The 21,667-nt window shown below is 46.9% G+C and overlaps 1 protein-coding gene across 3 annotated transcripts in view; it reads right to left on the bottom strand.

Annotated features, from left to right (window-relative positions):
- PAXBP1 (PAX3 and PAX7 binding protein 1) overlaps positions 1-21,667 on the bottom strand; it is a 503,587-nt gene that overhangs the window by 368,988 nt on the left and 112,932 nt on the right. For all 3 annotated transcript variants that reach the window (XR_011283466.1, XM_069636333.1, XM_069636334.1), the window contains exon 3: positions 3,020-3,196. Coding sequence is in view for 2 of the 3 variants with exons in the window: in XM_069636333.1 (XP_069492434.1) it covers positions 3,020-3,196 (177 nt within the window). In the remaining variant the exon portion in view is untranslated. The remainder of the gene's footprint in view (positions 1-3,019; positions 3,197-21,667) is intronic.

The following is a 21,667-nucleotide window of genomic DNA, read 5'->3' as shown; positions in this document are numbered from 1 at the left end:
TGCTTGTAAGGTTCAAACAGTTTCCAATTGGCCGTCTCCAGTTAGTGTTAAAGGAATGCAGAGCTTTTTGGGGTTTGCTAATTGACGATTCATCAAAACATTTTCGTTGAAGGTGTAACAAGCACAAGGTTGCTTCGTAAAGGAGTGAAATTTGAATGGTCGGAGCACGCGGAATTGCCATTCCATGATTTAAAGAAAATTTGTACTGCAGCCCCGATCTTGATTCACTCAGATCCTGCTCAACCATTATATTTGGAGGCAGATGATTCCAACGTCGCAGTGGGAGCAGTTTGATCCCAAAGACATCAGTTGACGGGACAGTTGCAAACTGTTGCATTTTTTTCAAAGAAGTAGACTCCTGCAGCGATAAATTACACTAACAGATGGTGAACTGTTGGCCATTAAGGCTTCAAGAGTGGAGGCACTTTGCTTTTCTTGAAATCTGCCAATACTTAGTCCACGCCAGCTAGATAGTCTATTTTTCTCAGAGTTTGACTTCGTTATTACCTTCAAGCCAGGGAGACAAATGGTACGGCGGATGCCCTCTCAACAGTTTCCAGGGAGTCTTAAGATTGAAGGCCTTACGACACCAGTATCGGTGGCTGTATATTTTGCTGTGGTGGTTTCAACCCAAAAAAAAAAAAAAAAAAAACCTAACATTTTTGGTCAAGCAACAAACGTTGTTGCAACATATGCAGGAATGGGCTCGAAGGGATCCTACGAGGAGTATTCAAGAAGGTTTGCCCAAAATTGATGATCGCCTATACTTGCCTAGTGCTGACATCAGAGAGGTTGCTTTGAAGGAATGTCGTGAAACCAAATTAGCCGGACAGCCAGGTTACCGGAAGACTCTAGAACTAATTAGACAACATTTCTGGTGGGAAGAAATGAGGACCGATGTGTTGAATTTTCTGAGAACCTGTGAGGTGTGTGCACAAGCCAAAGGTGAGCATAGTAAGCCTGTGGGGTACTTGAATCCTTTGGCTGTTCCGCCACATCCTTGGCATACTATAACTTTAGACTTTATTGTGGAATTGCCAGATGATCAGGGGTGCACATTCATTCTGGTAGTGGTATCATTTAACTAAAAGGGCAACGGTCACTGCTAGCAGTTTTGCAAAATGTTGTTAAATTGCATGGGTTGCCTATTCAGATTATCTCCGACAGAGGGTCTCAAATTGTATCGAAATTTTGGAAATCTTTTTGGAATGGAAATAAATCTGTCCTCGGGATATCATCCACAAACCAATGGGCTCATTTAGAGGGTTAATCAAGAGCTTGAGAAATATTTGAGGTGTTTTTTGCGTTCAAATCATAGTTGGATTGATTTAGTTTGACTGGCGGCATTCAGTTATAATGTTACTAAAGATTCCACTCAGGTGACTCCCTTCTTTTGTAAATCGAGGTTATCCACGATTCTTGAGAGCTGAATCATCGTTAGAGGTTTGTTGTCCTGAAGTATGAGAAAGAATTCTGGAGATGAAGAGGAATTTAGAACGTGCGCAGCATGCTCTGCTAGAAAGCAAGCAAACTATGAAACGATTTGCTGACCGACATAGGAAAGGTAGCCCTGAGTATCAAGTTGGAGATCTGGTGTGGTTAGCCACCAAACACGAGATTAAAGGGAAGAAACAAATTCAGTCCAAGATTTATAGGCCCATTTGCTATTGAGAAGATTTTAAACCCCGTAGCCGTCAAGCTTAAATTACCTCAGGAACTAAAGATCCATAATTCTTTTCATGTTAGTTTGATCAAGCCTGTGATCGAAGGAACTCTCGTTTCGCCACATCCTTTGCCAATAATTGTTGAGTCCAGGGGGGGGAGGAGTTTGAGGTTAAAGCCATCTTGTATTCTCATAAAAGCAGAGGTAAATTGCAGTACTTAATGGATAGGTCTTGGAAGTCCACCGATTCTTCAATGCCCGAGAGATCTGTACACCGCGCACAGTTCCCAGTGGTGGTCACACCCCAGGGGCAGAGTGCATGGGGGTCAGAGGCCAGGAACGAGCGGTCGCAGGATGTGCATCTCGTGAATGCTCCTGCAGCCAACATGCGCCGTGGGAGGCGAGGCACCGAAGGTGGGTGAAGAGGATTGAAAAACAAAACAGGAAGAAAGAGCAAAGTTAGAAAGTCTCTGCGCACAGCTGCCAGGTCCAATACCGTCAATGCAGAAAAAGGGACTGGTGAGGCGCCGGAGGGCGGGTCTTTTAGGGGCATGGCCACACCCCCACATGCTGCACTAAATTTAAAGGGGATGGTCAACTGTTTGCTGCAAAAGGTTCCAGTACCGTCCCCATGTTGGTGGACGCCCGAAAGGATGTAGGAAAGGGGACGGGACATACAAGTACTGTAATTAGTGTCAAACAATTGTACCACAAGAAACTACAACTAAGCAGTGGCTGTTGAAGTGTTTATAAGTATTTCTATGTATGTTGGTTAAGTGCCCAAAGTATTTTAAAACATTCCTTGTGTAAATATAATAAATATATAAGTTTTTAGAAGTGTCTTTGGACTACTGTACTAACTGGGTTCAGTGTACTTACCTACAGCTCACATCTTCCTCCTACGATAGGCCCGACTGCTCTGCCACTCTACCAAGGTCCACTGAGTAGTACAAGCTTGTCCTAAGAGTTGGAGAACTGTACGCCATTGGGATAGTTTTATGATGTCTTACCTCAAGTGGACTTTAGGAAAACTCCCCTTACAAAATACTGAGCACACAACTATGGGGATTTAACTCTGTGCATTTGTGACAATCTATAAATCAGCATTAGGACACCTCTATATAAAACGTAAAGCATAAGAGGTCATAAATAATGATACATGTTCGCATCTTATATGGAAGTTAATTTGCGGAACACTATGCACTAGCTCCGGGTTCCTCAGTGGTAGTTCCTGGTCACTGCTGATACCCAGGAGCTGCTTTTAGCTTCTGCTTATCAAATCGTAATTTCGACCCCTGTAAGCTTTGAAGTATTTCTTCACATTTCAGATTTTATGGCAATGCAAACAGATCTTACCTGGACGCAGAACATTTAAATTTGACACTGCACTTGAGAATGCTCCAGCTTTCGGCTTCTCTTCCTCCTTGTCACTTTCCACTTCCATTTCTTCTTCTCCCAGCTCGCTATTTGCTGCTCCATCATCCACGTTTGGATCTCTTATTGGGCCCAACTTATCAGCAGGCGTCTCAAGTACTATTTAAAAAAATAAAAATAAAGCGTTGAAGGCATTGCAAAATTTCTATTCAACTCCTCTGGGCTCTCATATGTACAGGGCAGCAAATAGGTTGTGTTAACAACAAAGAAAATGCAACCTTCTGAAAAGTTTTACCTTGCTGGGTCATTTTGGTCTTAAGCCCATCTTTACTGTGACTTGTACAGGTTTTACGACAGCTAGGCAATTTGCGATTTTAGAGAGCAATAGGCAATTTGCAATTTTAGAGAGCAATGAACATACGTTTCAACGGCAAAGAGGAACATTTGCAGGGGAAATGCCTGCATTTTATTAAAACTTAACAAAAGGCAAGGCTTGCTTTAAGGGGGAGCTGTGTGCTGCATCCTGAATAGTTGATTAAGGCATCACCCTTTTTTGTCCAACAATTTTACAATTACCATTATATGTCAACGTGTGTGCCCTTTATGTGAAACAATTCTGGTTTTCAGAAGCACTAAAGAATGTACTTTGCTTTTCCAAAGTTGATTAATATTACTAGAAATGCTAATGTACATTAGAAAAGTACAATGATCTGATTAAAAGGCATGCTAACAGCCCTGATTACTTGAATCACTACAATTTTCGCTTTTTCCAACACCAATAGAAAGCCAAAGTTACAACTATGATCTTGTAAATCCCAAGTTCTTTTACTTTGCTAGAGATTTTCTGTAACTCAAATGAAAGACTCAGAAGTCAGGCTGTGTGTAGATTAGAACATGCAACCATGCAAATAGCCTATACTGGAAATCAAGGGTTGAAATTGGAATTCATGGCGCACGAGTGACACCAGCGGTTTGAGTGGATGGACAGGAGTTTTTGAAATGGTGATACAGTTGCTCTGATGTGCGGTTTGGCAAAGTGGCAGTTCAAGGTTGGGTCAGGGTGTAACCCCTGATAAGAGTCTGCAATTGATTTGAGCCTAGTAGGTGACTGGCTCAGCAAGAGAAACATACAGTTTCGAGATGTTCAATGTGCAAGCAATTGTTCGTAGTGCCAGTAGTTAGCACCGGTAGGATCCCTCAGCGTAGAGTTCAGGTTTGCCCACAGTCTGATCGGTTTTGAAATGGTGGAACAGGGAGCCTTAGCAGATCTTGTCCTACAGATGCTAGGAGACCCAATTCTCAGGAGCTTGAGGACAGGGTGAGTCCTTTGAGGGTCTGATCTCCCAGCCATGGGAGATCCTGCAAATGCAGGTCCTGGTCCACAGCAAGTGTCACCCCCCTTGTGCCTTTGGAGTGGGTAGGGGCAGACCTATCCTCTGTCTTGGACTGCTCCTTGTCCTCTGTGGTTAATGGCTTTGGAACGTACAGCTCATCCCAAAAGGGGTAAAATGAAACCTCCTCAGAGGTTGTTACAGAGCGAATAAAAGTGGTGCGAGACCCCTTCATTTCAAAGGTAAAAATTCACAGTGGATTTGCTTCCTTTAGAGGTCCAACCCCTGTTCTTGAAAGAAGCTGACTTTGCCCTTCTAGTATCATACCCTCTGCAGAAGACATGGAGGGGACAGAAAGGAAAGAGGCAACGAGAAACAAGATGGTGGAAGTCTTCCTCGACAGTACAGAGCCCTCCAGACTACTCTAACCCTACCGCTTTCTTTCTGACTAGGATCAAAGGCCTTTAGAAATGCAGCACCCTTGACTGAGGCTACTCCCTTTGAATTGAAGTGGTCCTTTGATGCCTGGTGGACGGGTGAATCTGGCGTAGGGCGTTACCCACCCTCAGAAAGAGCTCAAAGAAGAGGCATGGCCTGTCAGGTTCCTGTCTTTTCATTTGACAGGATCAGACTGTCAGGCCCAAATACACACCTTTCCTAGCTTGAGCTGGCTCACAGGAGTGGACACCTGATAAATCAAATTGAATGTGCCTGCAATGATCATAAGTAGTGCCATGTCTTAACCAAGGCATGGTTTTATTTTAGATTTTCTCTGCCACCATCAGGGGTTACTTATGATCATCATAGTTTTGGCAATTACTTAAATGCAGTCCCTGTGCTGTAGTCTTCCCTTTCCCTGCAGTGGTCCGATAAGCAGATTACCCTTTCAGAGACGGAATTACCTGCATCATGTTATTAAAAAAATGTAACGCCAGGACTTTACACCGTGGCCAGATGGCAATTAATCACAAACCTGGCCAGAGAGGTAGGATTTAACAAAAACAGTTAGCACTAGCGTACACACGGCAGAGCAACACAACAGTAGAAAGAGGGATTGAAGACATGAGTTTTGGGGTACATTGGGAAAAAAGAAAATTCAGCTTTCTGGCACTACATTAGTGAGACTGGACTTTAAAAGCTCCTGGGTCGTGATCGAAAGCCCTTGGAGTAAAATCATGGATTTCTAGAATCTGGCCTGGTGGACAGAATTTAAGAGGCCACCCTAGTTATAGTGAATATGGTAACTGAGGTTAGCCAAAACCCAAACAAGTTAGCAGAAGAGAGCAGTTGAGGCCACATTCCCAGGAAAGTGAGTAGGGTTAGGGACCGAGTCCAAATTTGGGAGGTGCTATTATGAGTGTGTGCATTAAAGCCGAAGTTATGCGATGGTGTCCAGGACCCTGCTAGTCACCCATATCCTAGTGGCGTGTGGATGAGTGCATTGGGGGTAAGCTAAGAACTATAAAGTGGTGGGTTGCATTTAAGGAGAGAGAAATATGGGAGAAGCTACAGTTCGAATTGGTTGTTAAAGGTAGCTTCATTCTAATGGCAGAGGTGCTGTGCAGTAGTGTTTGTGTTATATGCGAGTGCAGGGTGGGTGGAATGAGTCTATGCCTTCCGCCAAGTTAGGAAGGTGTGGTGTGCAAGGGGGGAAATGGGTTAGCTGTACAAACAATGTCTACATCCCGAGTTCCATCTATATACAAAGAGCGGTGCTACATTTCACAGACTAAGTGCTAAATGAATACATAATACTCACCCTAGTTCCTTCTAGTGCGAGCCAGGCCCCCTTTCATGTTTTCTTACAGCTTGCATTGCCCACCCTCATGTGCTTGAGAGCTACATATAGTGCCGACTATGAAAGAGGGATCCAATCTGCCAGATTGTCCTCTTCCAGGATCATCCACATGTTTTTCCTAAGGTGCAATTTAAGTGCAATGCATTGCCCACCCTCCGAGCCCATGAGTGCAATACCCAGCCGTTTTCAGGATTATGTGCAAGTTAAGCGCAAGGACAGAGAAATAGGCACGTCCTACTCTGGAGAACTTGGGGTTGGGGGCGACTACCATGAGGTGTGCACAACCTGATAAGAATTCAGGGCCTTTCTTGTGGATGGCACAGTGGGTAATGCACATGGCTTTGAAGGAGGCCTGTCGACTAGTGGGCAGCCAGTGAATTATCCCGAGTGTGGGGACATGTGTTCTCTGGGCTGAGTGAGGAGGAGCCTTGCTGCTGAATTTTGGATCCGTTGGGGCTTTGAGTTGATATGCAGGTGCGCCTGCTTAGAGGGAAGTGGGAGCAGTTTAGGCGCATGTGGATGAAGTCAGAGCTGAAAGCACATCCTAGGTTTTTGACTGGGGGGGTGGAATTCAGTGGTTCACGGGTCCTAGTGAAAGCAGCCAAGGGATATGTTGGGGAACGTGCCGTTTTGCCACAGATTAGGATTTCGGTTTTTCCGGGGTTGAGGAGAAGGTCGTTGTTCGTCATCCAGAGGTCAATGTCTGAGAGGCAAGATTCCAGGTCTGGGTGAGGGAGAGTTGGGAATATTGAGGATGATCAGAGTGTCATCCGCATAGGTGCAACATGTGACATTGTGGGAGTGGAAGAGCGTGGGCAGGGGCGAGAGGTAGAGGTTGAAGAGACCAACCACTGATTGACTAGGTGATCAAGTGACAAGAGCGTGGTTAATGCCTTCAGTATTTCCTAGGGGCGTCCCAGGTAAGGGTGGTACAATGAAGGGTGAAGAACAGCCTCTGTCTGCTGGCCTATGCTTTTGCCTTTTTCCCTGTTGCACCCGTGAGTACCCGAAGCTTCCCAATTACTATACTGTCTTTACACACTGCTACTCGCCTATAATGCATTCACTCCTGTTGCTACACCTCTGTCTACGCTTTCTCCAATCACACTAAAAAACATCCCTCCTTTCTTATCCCCATTACAAAACTCAACTTGACACCCCCACTACTGCATCTCTTACACCTCCTTCCAACAAACGAAGCCAATGAACTAACCATACTTCCTGTAACACCTATCCACCTCCCCTCTCCAACTCAACTTCTCTACTCTTAACACATGGACTGAATACTGCACTCTGGAATGCTCAGTCTGTATGCAACAAAACCTTTTTCATCACCGACTACTTTCACAACAGCACTCCTCCCCCAGACGGCCTTGCCATCACAGAAACCTGGATTTCTCAATCAACACTGCCACTCTGGCTGCCCTACACAACTCCAAACTATCCTTTATTCACCATCTCCTCGACTGACAGAGGTGAAGCGGACACCTACTCTTTTCCCACATCAATGCCTCACAAATCTCCAATGCCACATCCATTTCTGAAGTCGCCACCTCTACTATTGCTCTGCCTCACTCGGTTCACACCTCCACCCATCCATCAACCTCCTGGTCCCACTGGACCATTCTTAGATCAGTTTCCCTTGATGATTCCCTTTCCACTAAACACCACCTTATTCTCTTAGGTGACTTTAACCTTCCCTCTGTTAGGCAAAGTTTGTATGCAGTACCCTCTTGGAACACTAGACAACTCTGACTACAGGTATAGGAAACCCAACCTTTGGTATAAGCTTGTACTAGACAGTTTTGATAGCGTGTTGAGCAGCCAGGCTTATCTCAAGAGGAGTCAACGTGAGCTGTAGTGGAGTTACACAGATTCACAGTCACACAAGTATTCAAATAAACTCTTACACTCAAGGTTTCTTGCATAAATTTGTCAGTTAGAATAAGCCTTCAGAAGGGAGCAATATAATAGTAACACACAAATACACTTCAATACTGTACACTCAGTTTCTAAATCAGTAAAGAACCTTTTGGGATGACCCACAGGTGACATCAATAACTAGGGTGCTGGGGACATTAATATTACTGTTGGCATTTAGAATACTCTTAGAAATTGGCAAAAGGTAAAGGTTATTGGAACAAGAGACCACAAATATTCTTAGGCATGCAACTACGTTTGGATCCCCCTAGAAGAGTCATTCAGTTCAATAGGCTAAGCCAAAGTCCACGGGCAAAAGTCTTGTATAGGATGAAGCACTTCTGGTAGGTAAATGGAAAAGTCTTTGCAAAATTTCTTTGGAGTCTCTGATGAAAAGAAGAATCAAATGTAGGGACATAAGCTGATTAGACTTGTGAGTAGTAGACGGTGCAGCAACTCTACAGCAAGAGGTAAGTTCTCTCAGACCTTTTACAGTACCTTAGAAATGAAAAGATGCAGCAGATGACCTCTGTTCCGGTGCAGCTCTGCAGGTCTCACTGTTCCTAGGCCTCAGTCGTGGGGACATGAGGGGGGGACATCTGGTGATTCCCAAATGCACTGGGACGGTTGAAACTTGCAAACGGCAAACTTCACTTTCAGTGGTGGTTCAGTGTTTCAGTTCCTCACGTCTACTGCAAATAGCAACACTGTGGTTCCTGGCTGTCGAGATTGACTTTCCTTGCTTCTGGGGTCCCACACTGTTGAGGGGGCTCAGGCTCGATCAGTCCTGCTTCATGGGAGTCCGGAGGATATTCCTGAAGCTCTACGCCAGCTTAAAAGCAACGCACACAATCTGGTGTTCCTCAGCCTGGCTATACGGTTTCCAGCAGCAACTCTGGAAATTCAACCAGCTCCGAGATGGATGTCCAGGTGGTTTACTTTGGAGTCGATAGGTCCCACCAACTCAAGGGGAGAAGTTGTCCTTGCAGGGGCTGCTCTGTCGATGAGAACTTAGCGTTTAGGCACTGCAGCAGGGCTTCACCAAGCAACGGTCCAGGAGTTGCAGCAGGCGTCCCCAGCTTGTCTTCGGTTCCTTCGTCCAGTGGTCGACTCTGCTTTCCAAGCCATAAACTTCGCCTTTTATTCAGTTCTCTCCCATTCATTCCAGCCTAGCTGTCCTTGCCGGACAGCCAGCCAATCATCACAGAGTGCATTTGGGTCTCCTAGGAGACTAAGCACAGGGAGTTTCGGGCACCTCCCTCACTTCCTGCCTACCCCAGACACCCTGGAACCAGAGGCAGGCTTCACTCGCGAATCCCGCCAAAGGCAAAGTGAACAATGGGACCAAACCTGGTTTTGCACGCACAGTAAATCTCAAGGAAGACCTTTCCTCAATGAAATGGGGGAAAAGACCGGGGCCATTTTGGCAAAAATTGCACCCTTGGGCGCTTTACTGCAGCTGCAAACGCAGCCTGCAGTAAATTCACACCATTGTAGTTAAAAGGAAACCAGCCATTCAGTGAGAAAAAGCTAACAAAAATGTTACATGAGAAGATAGACAAAGGGGATACTATGTAACCCCTCCAGCACCCTATTGTAAGATAGTGTGTGCTGGATCTAGAAAGTTACAATGGTAAGTAAAGTCAATTTCACTTTACTGCTCTGGGAAACAGTAGTTTATCCCAGAGAAGGTATTTAAACCTTTGGGACATCTGAACGACTTCCCTGTGTCACTGCACTGAAGGTGCTGTGTGGCACAAAGTAAAAGATGATGCCTATGGAGTTTGTCAGACTCTACAACCTAAAGAAACAGTGTTCAAAATCACATTAAATACCTGAGAGAGTGGGAAAAAGGGTCTCGCTCTCCAGGTTAAAAAAATCCATTCCTCAAAATCCAGCAAAGTTGCTGTGGGTCTCGAAGGTGGAGGGAATTACCACATTTATGAGAATTCTCCCCAACACCCTCTCCAACCACCTCTCAGAAATGTGAACTTAGTTTTTTCTTAGTGACCACGCTCTCCACTCTATCCATAACCTACCGACCCACAACAGGAGGTAACTCTTTGGATCTCTTATTCATCTCAACCTCTCTCAGCCACTACTGTCACACATCCATATCGGCCCACTCAATTGCTTCCACCAACATCTCCATTCCACCTTCTGACCTTTCCTCACCACTTGCTTCTCTTATTACTAAAAGGAAATGTAAACCTGCTATCCCCCCACCCCCATTTCTCTCCAACCTACAGGTCACTCTTGTCATTCACACCCAATGCCGTTTCGACCAACAAGGCCTTTTCCAGCTTCAAATCCTTGATAAGACTCATTCTCCTTTCACTTCCCACTGCTTACTTACACCCCAAGTCTCAAAATCCCCAATCATGGATCACCTCATTCATACGCTTACTCCACAGACATGCGTCGGCTGCTGTGCAAATGGAGGCATACTCAATCACATGAGGACCTGCAACTCTACTGCTATGCCCTGAACTCTCTGAAGTCCACGCTTGGAGTGGAAAAGGGAATTCTACCCAACGCTCATTGACTCACTCCAACCATCCTCACTGCCTACATGGCAAATTAAACTGATGCCTACACTTAAGTCTATGGCTATCAACTCCACTATCACAGCTAATGACCTAGCTAAATACTTTGCAGCAAACACTGACTGCCTTAGACTCCCTCCTACATTTTACACTCGGCCTACACTACCATCATCCTCTCCCTCCATCTCCCACTTTCATCCCACTAATACTGACAAAGTGCGATCTCTACTGATGAAGGCTAACCCCTCTTGTGTCCCATCATTCCCCCTTGCATCGCAACTAGTCAAGCCAATTACCCCTTTAGGCAAACCCAGTGTGCGTCTCACATTGTCCTGTGCCCTCCGTCCTGTGATGAATCCTGTTTGGTCCCCATCTATGAGCCCGGGTAGAACCCCCATTTTGGACCAATATTTTTGATAAATGCTAAGAGTCCACATTAGCGAGTGTAATGGGGCGATATGAGTCACAAATGGACAAGTCATTCCCCGGTTTAGGGATATAGTGCGCTGGGAATCAGTACTAGGTCCAACCTTGAGAAGCCCCTGCGGACATGCGAGTAAAAGAGAAATCCCTACCTTCTCCGTGAGCCAGCCTCCATGTGTCCACTAAACCCAATTCTCACAGGAAAAAGCAAAATGCTGTGGAGTATTTTAAGTCCAACCTAGTGGGTAGGAGCGTCTTCTCCACTATGGGGTTGGGAACCAAGTTGAAATCCCCACCCAGGAGGATCTGTCCCTCCGCGAATGGCAATATTTTAAGTATGAGGCTTTCCAGCTATCTGTCTTGGCCGACCCCTCTTCCCAGTTTAGTGAACCGTATCCCCAGCACCGCCCTAGTATAACTGACTCACAACCAACATTTTGGAGCACAACACTCCCCAGCGCCCCATCCCCTTAAGCTCCACCGTGAGCATCTTCCAAACATTAGAAAGAATCGTTGAGGACCCAACTTGGAGGGTGGAGAGGAACCGTAATTTCCCAGCATCTCCCCCCTCACAACCCCAGCCCGCTACCACCCCTCCGATGTAAGCCCTTCTCGCCCCCGGCCCCCAGGGAGCCCTACAACACCAACACCTTCACAGGAACTCAGAACCAAAACCCACGGTGTCCATTACCTTCAGGTCTTCCTAACTGTGTCGCTTAATCGCCTCCCTCTGCCCACCTTGCGCCATTTTTGGGAGGATGCTGGCTCTACATCCCTGTCCGGGTCAACCCCTCCACCACCCCCCGACCCACTTTGGCTCTCCCCCTCCAGGCTCCTCCAGACACAACAGCCCCTCTGCCTCACTAGTCATTTCTTATTGAGGTATGGCATTTTGTATTGGGCATCTTTGATAAAGCAAGCATGACAAGTATTATGTAGCTCTACAGACATTTTAGTACAGCCAGTTCAGGCATGTTTTCATACTTTGGCATGTATTTTTAATGGTGAAGCCAACTGGAGTATGTTCTTACTTGGGGAAAGTGCAATATACTGGCAGAACAAACATGTTTTCCTATAGTATAATGATTGCCATTATGCACAAAGCAAACATGAGTATGTTCTAATATGGGAATAATAGAGTATAATGGTGCAGTCAGCATGGAAATGTATGGGCACAGCCAGTGTGAAAATGTTTTATACTGGCACATTGTGGGAAAAGGCATCATGAAAATGTGTTGGAGAAATGCTCCGGTGCACTGTTGGTGACTTGCGTCTATTGGATTTTTTCATGAGTTACCCTCAAGTTATCCAAGAGTTATTCTTAAATTCATGTTCTGAATGTGCATGTGATTACAACTATCCGGATGCCTCCATGACCTCCATGGCAATTTGCTGTTCTCCAGCCCAGCTGCATCTTCTTCTACCAGGCCCTCCTCGTGGCGTTTTCAAAACGGGCACCTTTTTCCTTCATCCTTCATCAGCCAGGCACCCGAAGGCACAATGGCCTGCCTTCCCACTGCTTATTAGTCAGGGGAGCATTCATGAGGCCAAGAAGAACGTTGGCAGGTAGTAGCCAGCCCCCCTTCCCAAGGCCCTCTCCTAGGTCCCAGTGACCTCACTTGCTGCTTTCTTCATCTGCTCAGCCTCGCAACAGCTAGACTTCCTCCGCTCACCACGCCAGTCGTGCTGAGGCTCCCTCTACTTCACATCACTCAGTTTACCCCTCCCGTGAGTGGTGGCTGGACTTCCATTGTCTACCTGTCCTCTAAATGTTGCATTCTCTTGCCTTTCTCCTCCGACCATTGTTTTTATTGCATTCTGTGTGCCTCATTTCGAAATATTGGTTAGCTGTGGTATCTTCTTTCCCACGCCTCTGCATTTCACTGTGTTGCCTCCCTTTTTTATTCAGATGTGTGTGTTAGTCCATCTGTGACCATCCTGCATGTCCTTGTGTTGTGCCCCCATTTAAATCAATGTAGGTGTGTTTCAGTCCATCTGTCAACCTCCTGCATTTCACTGTGTTGTGCCCACATTTTGAAAAAAATTAAAAAGTAAGAAAAAAAAACAAATCAAATGTAGGCGTCTACTCATCCTACTTTTTCCTTGTACTGCGCTGACTGGTTACCCCATTTCCTACTATTCTGGTTGTTTTCTGTTCCTCCACCCTTTGCTTTCCCACTGTTTCTCCCAGTCCTGTTGTGTGCCCTAGTTCGCCAACTCCCTCGCATACTTGCCTCATACGCAACTCAGCTGCTCTGCCTGGTTTAAGTATACCACAGTCTGTGCCGTTCTCTATGGTGCTTTCAATCTCTCCCATCTTCTCCAACTGCTTCTCCTCTGACCAAGTCTGGTATTAAGAAACTCAACATGGACATACTGGGCTCCAACCCAGGCCTGCCCATCGCTGACACCTACGTTAGTGCTTCCACCAAAGTGACTCTTACCAACATGCTCGGTCGTTCTTTCTCCCGACCTATGGACTTCATATGGTTGCTCTGCTCTCTCCTTACTATTCCTCACAAATTAATGGTGGCACCCGCTGGGAGGTCCTTCTTGCCTTATTCTCCACCACCTGGAGCATCATAAATGTCTATTGAATGGTACCATCCTGGTACAAGGGCCTCAACCCAACCTCTTATCAGCTTCTGCCTCGCCTCATCAACTTTCTACTTCTTGACAGGCTCCCTTGCCACCTGTTTCTACGGACACCAGGACTCCCTTGCCAGCAACGGTAGAGTCAGTCTTTCCTTCTCACTTTCCCCCTTTCTCCCCCCCACCCCCGCGGCCTCCTGACTATATAGAACCTCATGATCAGTGTCCAGGTCATATAGTTCAATGATAGTTTTGCACTGGCTCACTGGGGTAAGACCACTGAAAAGGGATAAGAGACCCAGAGGATGCTGTTGTGGGAGGGGTGGAATGAAAACTTGCTTAATAGTAGGGTCCTTTTCATACAAATTGGCCATGAAAGGCATTCTACTCATGACCCAATCTATAGCCTCAGATGACCATTGGGCAGAATTAGGAAAGACCCTAACTTGAGGTGGGAGATCCAAGTCTTCTGGAGTGGGTGGGAGTAGAGTAGAAGGCATAGACATTTTCTTTAAGGTTGAAGATAAGGAACCTCACGATTCCCTACTCGCGAGGGGTCTTCCTGAACTCCTTTGACTTAGTAAGGCCTGCTGGGACGTGCTTTTCTATTAGATGGGCTAGTCCCGCTTGTATGGGCTCTTTTTCGACACAAGACGTTGATTCTCAGCTATGGGCCAATCCGAAGTGTCATATGATTCACGATCTTCAGGAATGTTTTATCCACGACGTCTGATCTGCCTTTTGACAGCCAGGATTGGTCATATGGCGATCTGGGGTGCCCAGAGAACAAAATCAACAGACCTTTCCCTGGATGTCGTGCGTTGCCTTTTTGTTCGACACGTGTGTCGAGTCTCGGCAGGGGGTTGTGCGTTTGGTGTGGGGGGTAGTGGGAGCGCTTACGCAGCCAGGTGTTGTCCCCATAAGGCCGCCGGCCTGTCTGTTGTGTCGGGGGCCTGCGAAACCAGAGTAACCCAGTCGCCTTTGGATACCGCAACGTTGCTTCTGCCGCTGAAGGCACCCTCCACTTCCATAGCCTCAGGCTGCCTGGGGTGATGGGCGCAGCGTTTAGTTATTCGGTCCTTCAAAGACTTGGGTTTGAAGAGTCTACACGCTCGACAAGAACCCTCAACGTGGTCTCGCGGCAGACACAGGTTACACACAAGGTGTTTATCGACCCACAGGAATTTCTTGTTGCACTTCGGGCACAATTTAAAGGGGGTCCATTCCATAATGGAATGACACAGCAGCTAGGTGAATGTAGTGTACGAAAAAGGGTATATACACATTCTAAACTTACCTCCCCCCTCTCTCCCTACTGTTAGATAGGACATGGTTTATGATGGCAGAAAAAAACAATCTGAGGGACCTCGACACATGAAGGACCATGGGTACTGTGGACGTCACACTAGGCATAGTATTACTGGCATGCCCCGTCAACGTCCCTTTGAGTTTTGGAAACAATACTCTGCAGCTTCCACTAGATGTCAGGATATAGATATACACAAGGCACGGAAGCAAATCTAAAATGCAGCAACCATTGCATTGAACATGGAATAAGATTATAAAAAGGAACAATAATGCAGGTGAGTAACTTTACATATACCTTTAATATCCAGCACACAGAGTGACTTCATTTAAGGTCAGAAACAGTATGTGTATGTCTCACCTTTGCAAAATTCAATTTAGGAGGGAAGGAAAGGTTAGATTGAGCACAGCTACCAACTGGTAAGTACCAGTATATTCTCTCCAAGAGAGATTTAGGCAGTCTGTTTTCCAACAAAAAAAATTGTTCACAATGAAGGTTTATGGGGGAACCAGCATTGCCAAAGCCAGTATAAACAAGATGGACCTTTGGGAATCCAGCAAAATCAAAGTAAAGTAGACAGCACCAGTTCTGATGAAAATCTTCAGAGAAAGGTTAAGTACCCAGTCAGTACTTTTAGAAAGCACAGGAGCTCAAGAGGAGCCTTCCTGATAATACACATGCTGTAAGGCCTGCACAGGAGTTGAGGTCACCATCAAATTGAAGAAAACCGCACTCCCAAGCAAAGGAGCACTGAAAATGCCCTGGGGTAAGTATAACCCAAGCCCCAGAGTACCTGAAGCGTGAAGGTGAAAATGTAGCTGGTCGCATTCTGAATGCAACGATGAAGGACCCTCATTACTGCTCCTTGCCATGGTGAGGAAAGGGGGAGGGGATGGGGTTTTTGGTGGATTTCTGCAGCAGCAATCGAGAGAAGGGGTCAACAGCAATGGATTCAGTTCACTTCAGCGGCTCTGTTTTGGTGCCTTTTTCTTAGCGCCAAGTAGAAACTAATATTACAGGTTGGATTCTCTTCGATTACTCAGTCCTGAACTCTGGTGAGGCGACTTTTGGTGAAGAATTCCTGCCTCTGGAGTTCTACACAGATACCAGTACAGTTTCAGAGACCCTATGTTCGCAAGACGATGCACTCGCAAATGGTCCTGGTAGCCCGGGTATTGGTGTTTTGCAACCCAGGAAAGTTGCAGAAAATCAGGGGTTGAAGGGGGGGCAGGGGGCTCAAATTGAAGGTGGTCTTGAAGCTAGTTGGCCCGACCAGGCAAAGTGAGGAAGTCATCCTTGGGAGAGCTTCCCTGTCGAGATGAAAACACGGTCAGCACAGGTGCAGGGATTCACTGGGGTCTCTGCTAGTCTTCTGCTTCGGATTCCTTGTTCCAGTGGTCGACTGCCTTTAGTCCAAAAAACCTCGCCTTATATGCTGGAAACCCTTCATTCACTCCCATGGAGCGGTCAATCACATGGGGGTTGAATGTCCTGCAGGACAGCCAGCCACCCACTTAGAACTGTTTTCAGCTAAGCATACCTACAGACAAAAGGACAGTGAAGTTTCTTGCCAGACAGTGGAGCCTGGACGGGCTTCAGGGGTGAAGCTGACCAAAAGCAAAACTCACAATGGACCCAATCCTACATTGAATGATAGGAGAGCCTAGAAGGAACTGAAAAAATAAATAAAATAAAAAGGCAAAAAAAGAAGACGGGAGCCATTTTAGAAAAAAGGGTAGGCAAAGTAACCACTGCCACCAGACTTAAGTTTAGACAGTAACTTCAAGTTGCATGAGTGGAAAAGGGTTTACAATGTAACACCACCCAACCCCCAACAGCCCCCCCAAGCCCCCAACCCCCTCTGCACAGAAGCCCTCCTTAAGGCACCTGCAACTCTGGGTAGGCAGGATGTGAGGGAGGGGTCTTGGGACCCCTGCCATGGGTTCCCTCGGTAACCCAAGTCGCACTCCTGTTCGATTGGCTGGGTGACTGTCCTTGCCAGGACAGCCACCCTGCTGTGTGATTGACAGACAGGCTGTATGAATGGGGGAAAACTGCATAAAAAGCAGGTCTCTGGGACTGGAAAGGCAGAGTCGCCACTGGAATGAAAGAACCAACGAGGAGCTGATAGAAGAGGATCCCTACAACGACTGAACCACCCGGTGAAGCCCTGCTGCAGGTCCGGATCTTCAGAATCCTACGACAGAAGATCCTCCAGGAAACTTCTTCCCTTGAGCTGGTGAGACCAACCAGTTCACCCAAACTGCAAGCCAGGACCCCTCTGGTCGAATTCGCTGTACAGAGCTACAGTGGGCCGGATAGCCAGGAAGGTCGAACCCTGCTTGGGTTTTAAGGAGCGCACCTTTTATTTGTTGCTTTGCTCTGCTGCTGGTATCCGCCCTGGGTAGTGCAGGACCCTCCAGTCTTTCTACTTCTTGTCAATCCGACAGTCGCTTCAGGAACTACCAGGAACGTCTGCCTCAGCTACAGCTTCCTCTCCGTTTTAAGATACTGTGCAAATCCGGTTGTTAGTTTCGTTCAGCCGCAGTGAAAGTGTTTGAAATCTTTCTCCAAACCAAGGGTTTGTCCTTCTCTTCTCTTTTAAACTAACTTTTCTGCCAACCAACCTTGCCCTGAATTTGTGGCACAAACTTTACCGTGAACTACCCTGAACTGTGATCTTGAGCAAAACACTTTTGACCCATTGACTTTGGCCCCAAGCCTTTTCTAGCTGATTCTATCACTGTAGTTCCTATTGCTCAATTGCCCCAAGTACTTATCTGTTGGTGTGGTTCAATTTCTATTAACTATGTTTTTCCCTCCCTTTTAAATTGCTAGAGTGCCATTTTGCTCCCACTTCATTTTGTGAACTTAACTTGTCTGGAACTTATTGGGAGTGGTGTGGTGTATTAAGAGTGTGATTTCTAAACTGCTTATAGTAGTGTTATGTTATACAACTGAAGAGTGAAATAAATGTATATTCTTGAAAACCTTCAAATTCAGCGTTTGCCTGAATCATAGTAATTGCTGTCCTTTGTGTAATTATTTGATACTGCCAACTTACTCTTCAGATAAGTCTGGCTGCGCAGCCATCTCTACCAATTTAACTGTGTAGTACAGCCTTGTACCGAAGGTGAATTTGTACTGTCACTTGTAGTCTTAATTGTGTGTGGTGCTCCCAAAGGGTACTGTATATAATTCTGCCTAACAGGGACCATTAACGCGTCTTAACTTTTCAAAATCTGAAAGGAACTTGCCAATTCTATTGCAGTCTCCACTTCTCTGCACTGCATTGCACTGCACTCTCACTTCATTGCCAAGACTCCGCTTTGCTCTGCCAGTCTCTCTCCCGCCTTGGCCCCTCCCGTACCCTCCTATTTTCCCCTCTCTCTCCTATTTCATCCGATGAGGACTCTAGACAAGTATGCTCTATGAAAGTGTCATACAAACAGGTGCTCACCTGCTCCTCTAGAACTATCAAGGACAACATTGTCTCCTTTGCTCCAGCCTTTGCGGATTTCTGCAATCACTCCTTGTCCACTGGATATTTCCCTTTACTCAAGCACTCCCTTGTGCAGCCTAGCCTCAAAAAAGCCTTCTACCACCCTATCTCCATTACCCCTTCCTGGATAAACTCTTGGAGAAGCTGGCCATCTCAAAGCTTATCCACCACACTGAATCTGTTGGTTGTCTTCATGACCACCAGTTTGGCTTCACAACTGCCAGAGGCACAGAAACTGCTCTCCTGAACACCCGTGAAGACTTGCGCCCGAATCTCGACTCCAACTCTCTCTCAGTTCTCATCCTTCTTGACCTTTGCTCTGCCTTTGATACAGTCAACGACGCCACGCTTATAAATCGGCTCTGTGATACCCTTGGCATCATGGACCAGACTCTGGATTGGTTGACTGCTTTCCTCTGAACGACCGTGCCAGATTCAACTGGGCCCTTTTCTCTCCTCCATCTCGCTCTCCACATGTGGGGTCCCTCAGGGTTCCATCCTCTATCCATGGCTTTTCAGCATCTACCTTGCCCCTCTAGCCCATTTGATTTCCACCTTTTCTCCTCACTTCAGGTGATGTGGACGACACTCTGCTCTCCTTCAAGCTTCACTCCTCTGCATCCTCCTCTTCTTTTCTCATTCCCGAATGTCTGCTATTCAGGCATGGTGCACCGGAAACACGCTCTGGCTTAATACCAGTAAAGCGGAGACCGTGCTCAATGAGACCCCAGCTCCCTCCTTCCCTCTGGCCGCCCTCGAAGGGCGTCTCCCCTCACCCTCCTGTTAGGCAAAACACCTTTGTGCCAGTTTTGACTCCCCTCTCCTTCTCGCCTCACATCCCTTGCCAAGGTGGTTCACTTTCAGCTTCACCTACTAAGGTGAAGCTGAAAACACTTGTCAAACACTTGTGTATAGGCGCGTTACAAATGCCATATCATAAGGCATTCTCCCTTTCCTCACATTCCACCAAAAAATCAATGGCTCCAGAGCTCTGGTCCGTTCTAGGCTGGACTACAGCAACAGCCTCTTCCTCAACCTGCCTAACTCCTCCCTTCGCACTCTTCAACTAATACAGAATAGGACTGCAAGATACATCCTTGGCCTCAAGCGCAGGGGCCGCATCTCTCCCGCCCCAAAATCTCTCCACTGGCTCACGGTTGCTGTGAGGATCAAGGTCATAACCCCCTGCATCATCCACAAGGCTTTCTGGGGCCTGGGATTCCTCTACATCCAACTCGCTCTCCTAGATACCTCCCTGCTAGAGCCCTTCAGCCTTCCAGTTCCAACTCCAACTCTCTGCAGATCAGACGCTTCTCCAAGCAGAGTGCCTTCCTCTGGAATAGCCTCCTTGCCCCTCTCAGACTTGAGCCAGATCGCCTCGAGTTACGTAAGCTTCTCAAAACCCTCCTTTTTTTCTTCCTTCTCTCCATCTCCTGCGAATAGCCCCTTCTGCCTCTTAGCTGGATGCCTGGTTCCTTCAAATTCTTACAGGACACCAGGCCCTCCTCGACCAGTCTACCCCGCCACTTAATCCATGGCGACTCCCACACTACACCCCCCCCCCCCCACCCAAACCCCTTTCCTGCACTTGCCCTTCCAGGCCCCATCATCCCCCCTGCCCTAGCCTGGCTGGGCATGCACTACGAGCCCTTTCAGCCCTGCGCCCTACACTTAGCTCATGGCCCCCCCATTTCCCCCTGCACTCTCTGCGACTGTCCACCTGGCTTCCCCTTCTGCCCTGACCAGCACCCCCTCACTGTTGCCCTCTCCCCAAACCTCTCATTACTGCACTTAGACGATCCGAAAGTAGCAAGACTAGTAGGACAGTTTTTTTTTTGTCTCGTCATCCATGCCCCCCCCTCCCCTTGCTGCGCCTTAAAATACATTGTGTATCGGCGCATTACAAATGACCAATCAATACGAAATAAATAAGGCTGTGCCAAACCAAAGGAACTCAAACTATGGCGTTTAACAGACTAATGTAGGGAGGAAAGAGAAATGGCAGAGCCGAGTAGTTTAGGAGAAGATGGTACCAGCCCAACTCGTAGGTGGGCCAACTCATCACAGCTCTTTTGTTGCATTTTGAGGATTGTGGCAGGGATGGGGCACAAAGAAGGCGATATGGGAGCTTGATGCTGATAAAACATTTCCTGAAAATTCAGGTAAACAGCTGCACAATGAGTTGGCTATGTGTTCCCTATCTGGAGAAGACATCCCAGCAAAAGGGTTCCACCATCTTGGGAATTCCTGGGGGTCACAAACTCCATGCACCCCCCCAACCCCCGGCCACACTTCTTGCAGACAATGCACTTTGTAATTTACATCAAAAGGCAGAAGATTCTGAGACAGCAGTTTGGATCGGACCCCTTACAGAAGGGAACCAATCCACTTTTGCCTGTATGGAGGAGAAGCCACTTATTCTATTCATCTGGAATCTGGCTGGGAGTACAGTTGGTCCCAAGTCCTCTGCCACAGGGGGTGAAGAAAGCTCCACAAGGAAGAGACAGGCTCTTCCCACGAACCATCCCAAAAGGCATATTTGGGTGAACTGCTGGGTGGATATGACCTATTGCAGCTGAGACCACTGGTACCCAGAACCCTGCTCACCGTAGGGGAAAGAACACTCAAGTGATATCTGCAAACCTTCCTGTTTTGGAAGTGTCGAAGAAAGGACTTAACCCTGTAAACCCTGGGCTGGTCTCCCAACAACTCAGAAGCAGTCCAAAACCTGCCTCCTACCTAGACTCAAGTTGAGGCCATACATGACTTGCAGCGCTGCCTTTAAATTCTAGGCATCTCAATCCCCTAACCTGCTTTTCAAGACATTTCGATTAATTGAAGCCAACTGTCTCTTCTACGGCTTAACCCTGTGGAATCCTGGTCTCAAATGCAGACAGGGCCTCATCTAGAAACCATATCATTGGGAAGCCTTAGTTGACTAGTCTAACTGCAGCAAAGTGCCTAGCTTGATGCTGTTGAGCGCAAAAGAGCAGCACCGAAACAAGTATTTGAAGTGGCCTGGATACCTCCCCTAGTCACTTGTAAGAACCCCACTGTCCACCTTTTTTAGAAAAGGTAACTTCAATAACTTGACATTGCTGCTGAAATCATTCCCTGTGCACCACCGTCTTCTGACCCAGAGTGCCCCCTTTCATTACAAGTCTGAATATTCTGGGCCTTCCTTTTCAGAAATGGGTTGCAGTGTTCTTGAT

The sequence above is a fragment of the Ambystoma mexicanum genome, chromosome 7p, assembly GCF_040938575.1.
Source record: "Ambystoma mexicanum isolate Mex_15411 chromosome 7p, UKY_AmexF1_1, whole genome shotgun sequence".
Taxonomy (NCBI): domain Eukaryota; kingdom Metazoa; phylum Chordata; class Amphibia; order Caudata; family Ambystomatidae; genus Ambystoma; species Ambystoma mexicanum.
Note: the sequence above shows the minus strand (reverse complement) of the source record. Positions and strands in the feature narration are given on the sequence as shown.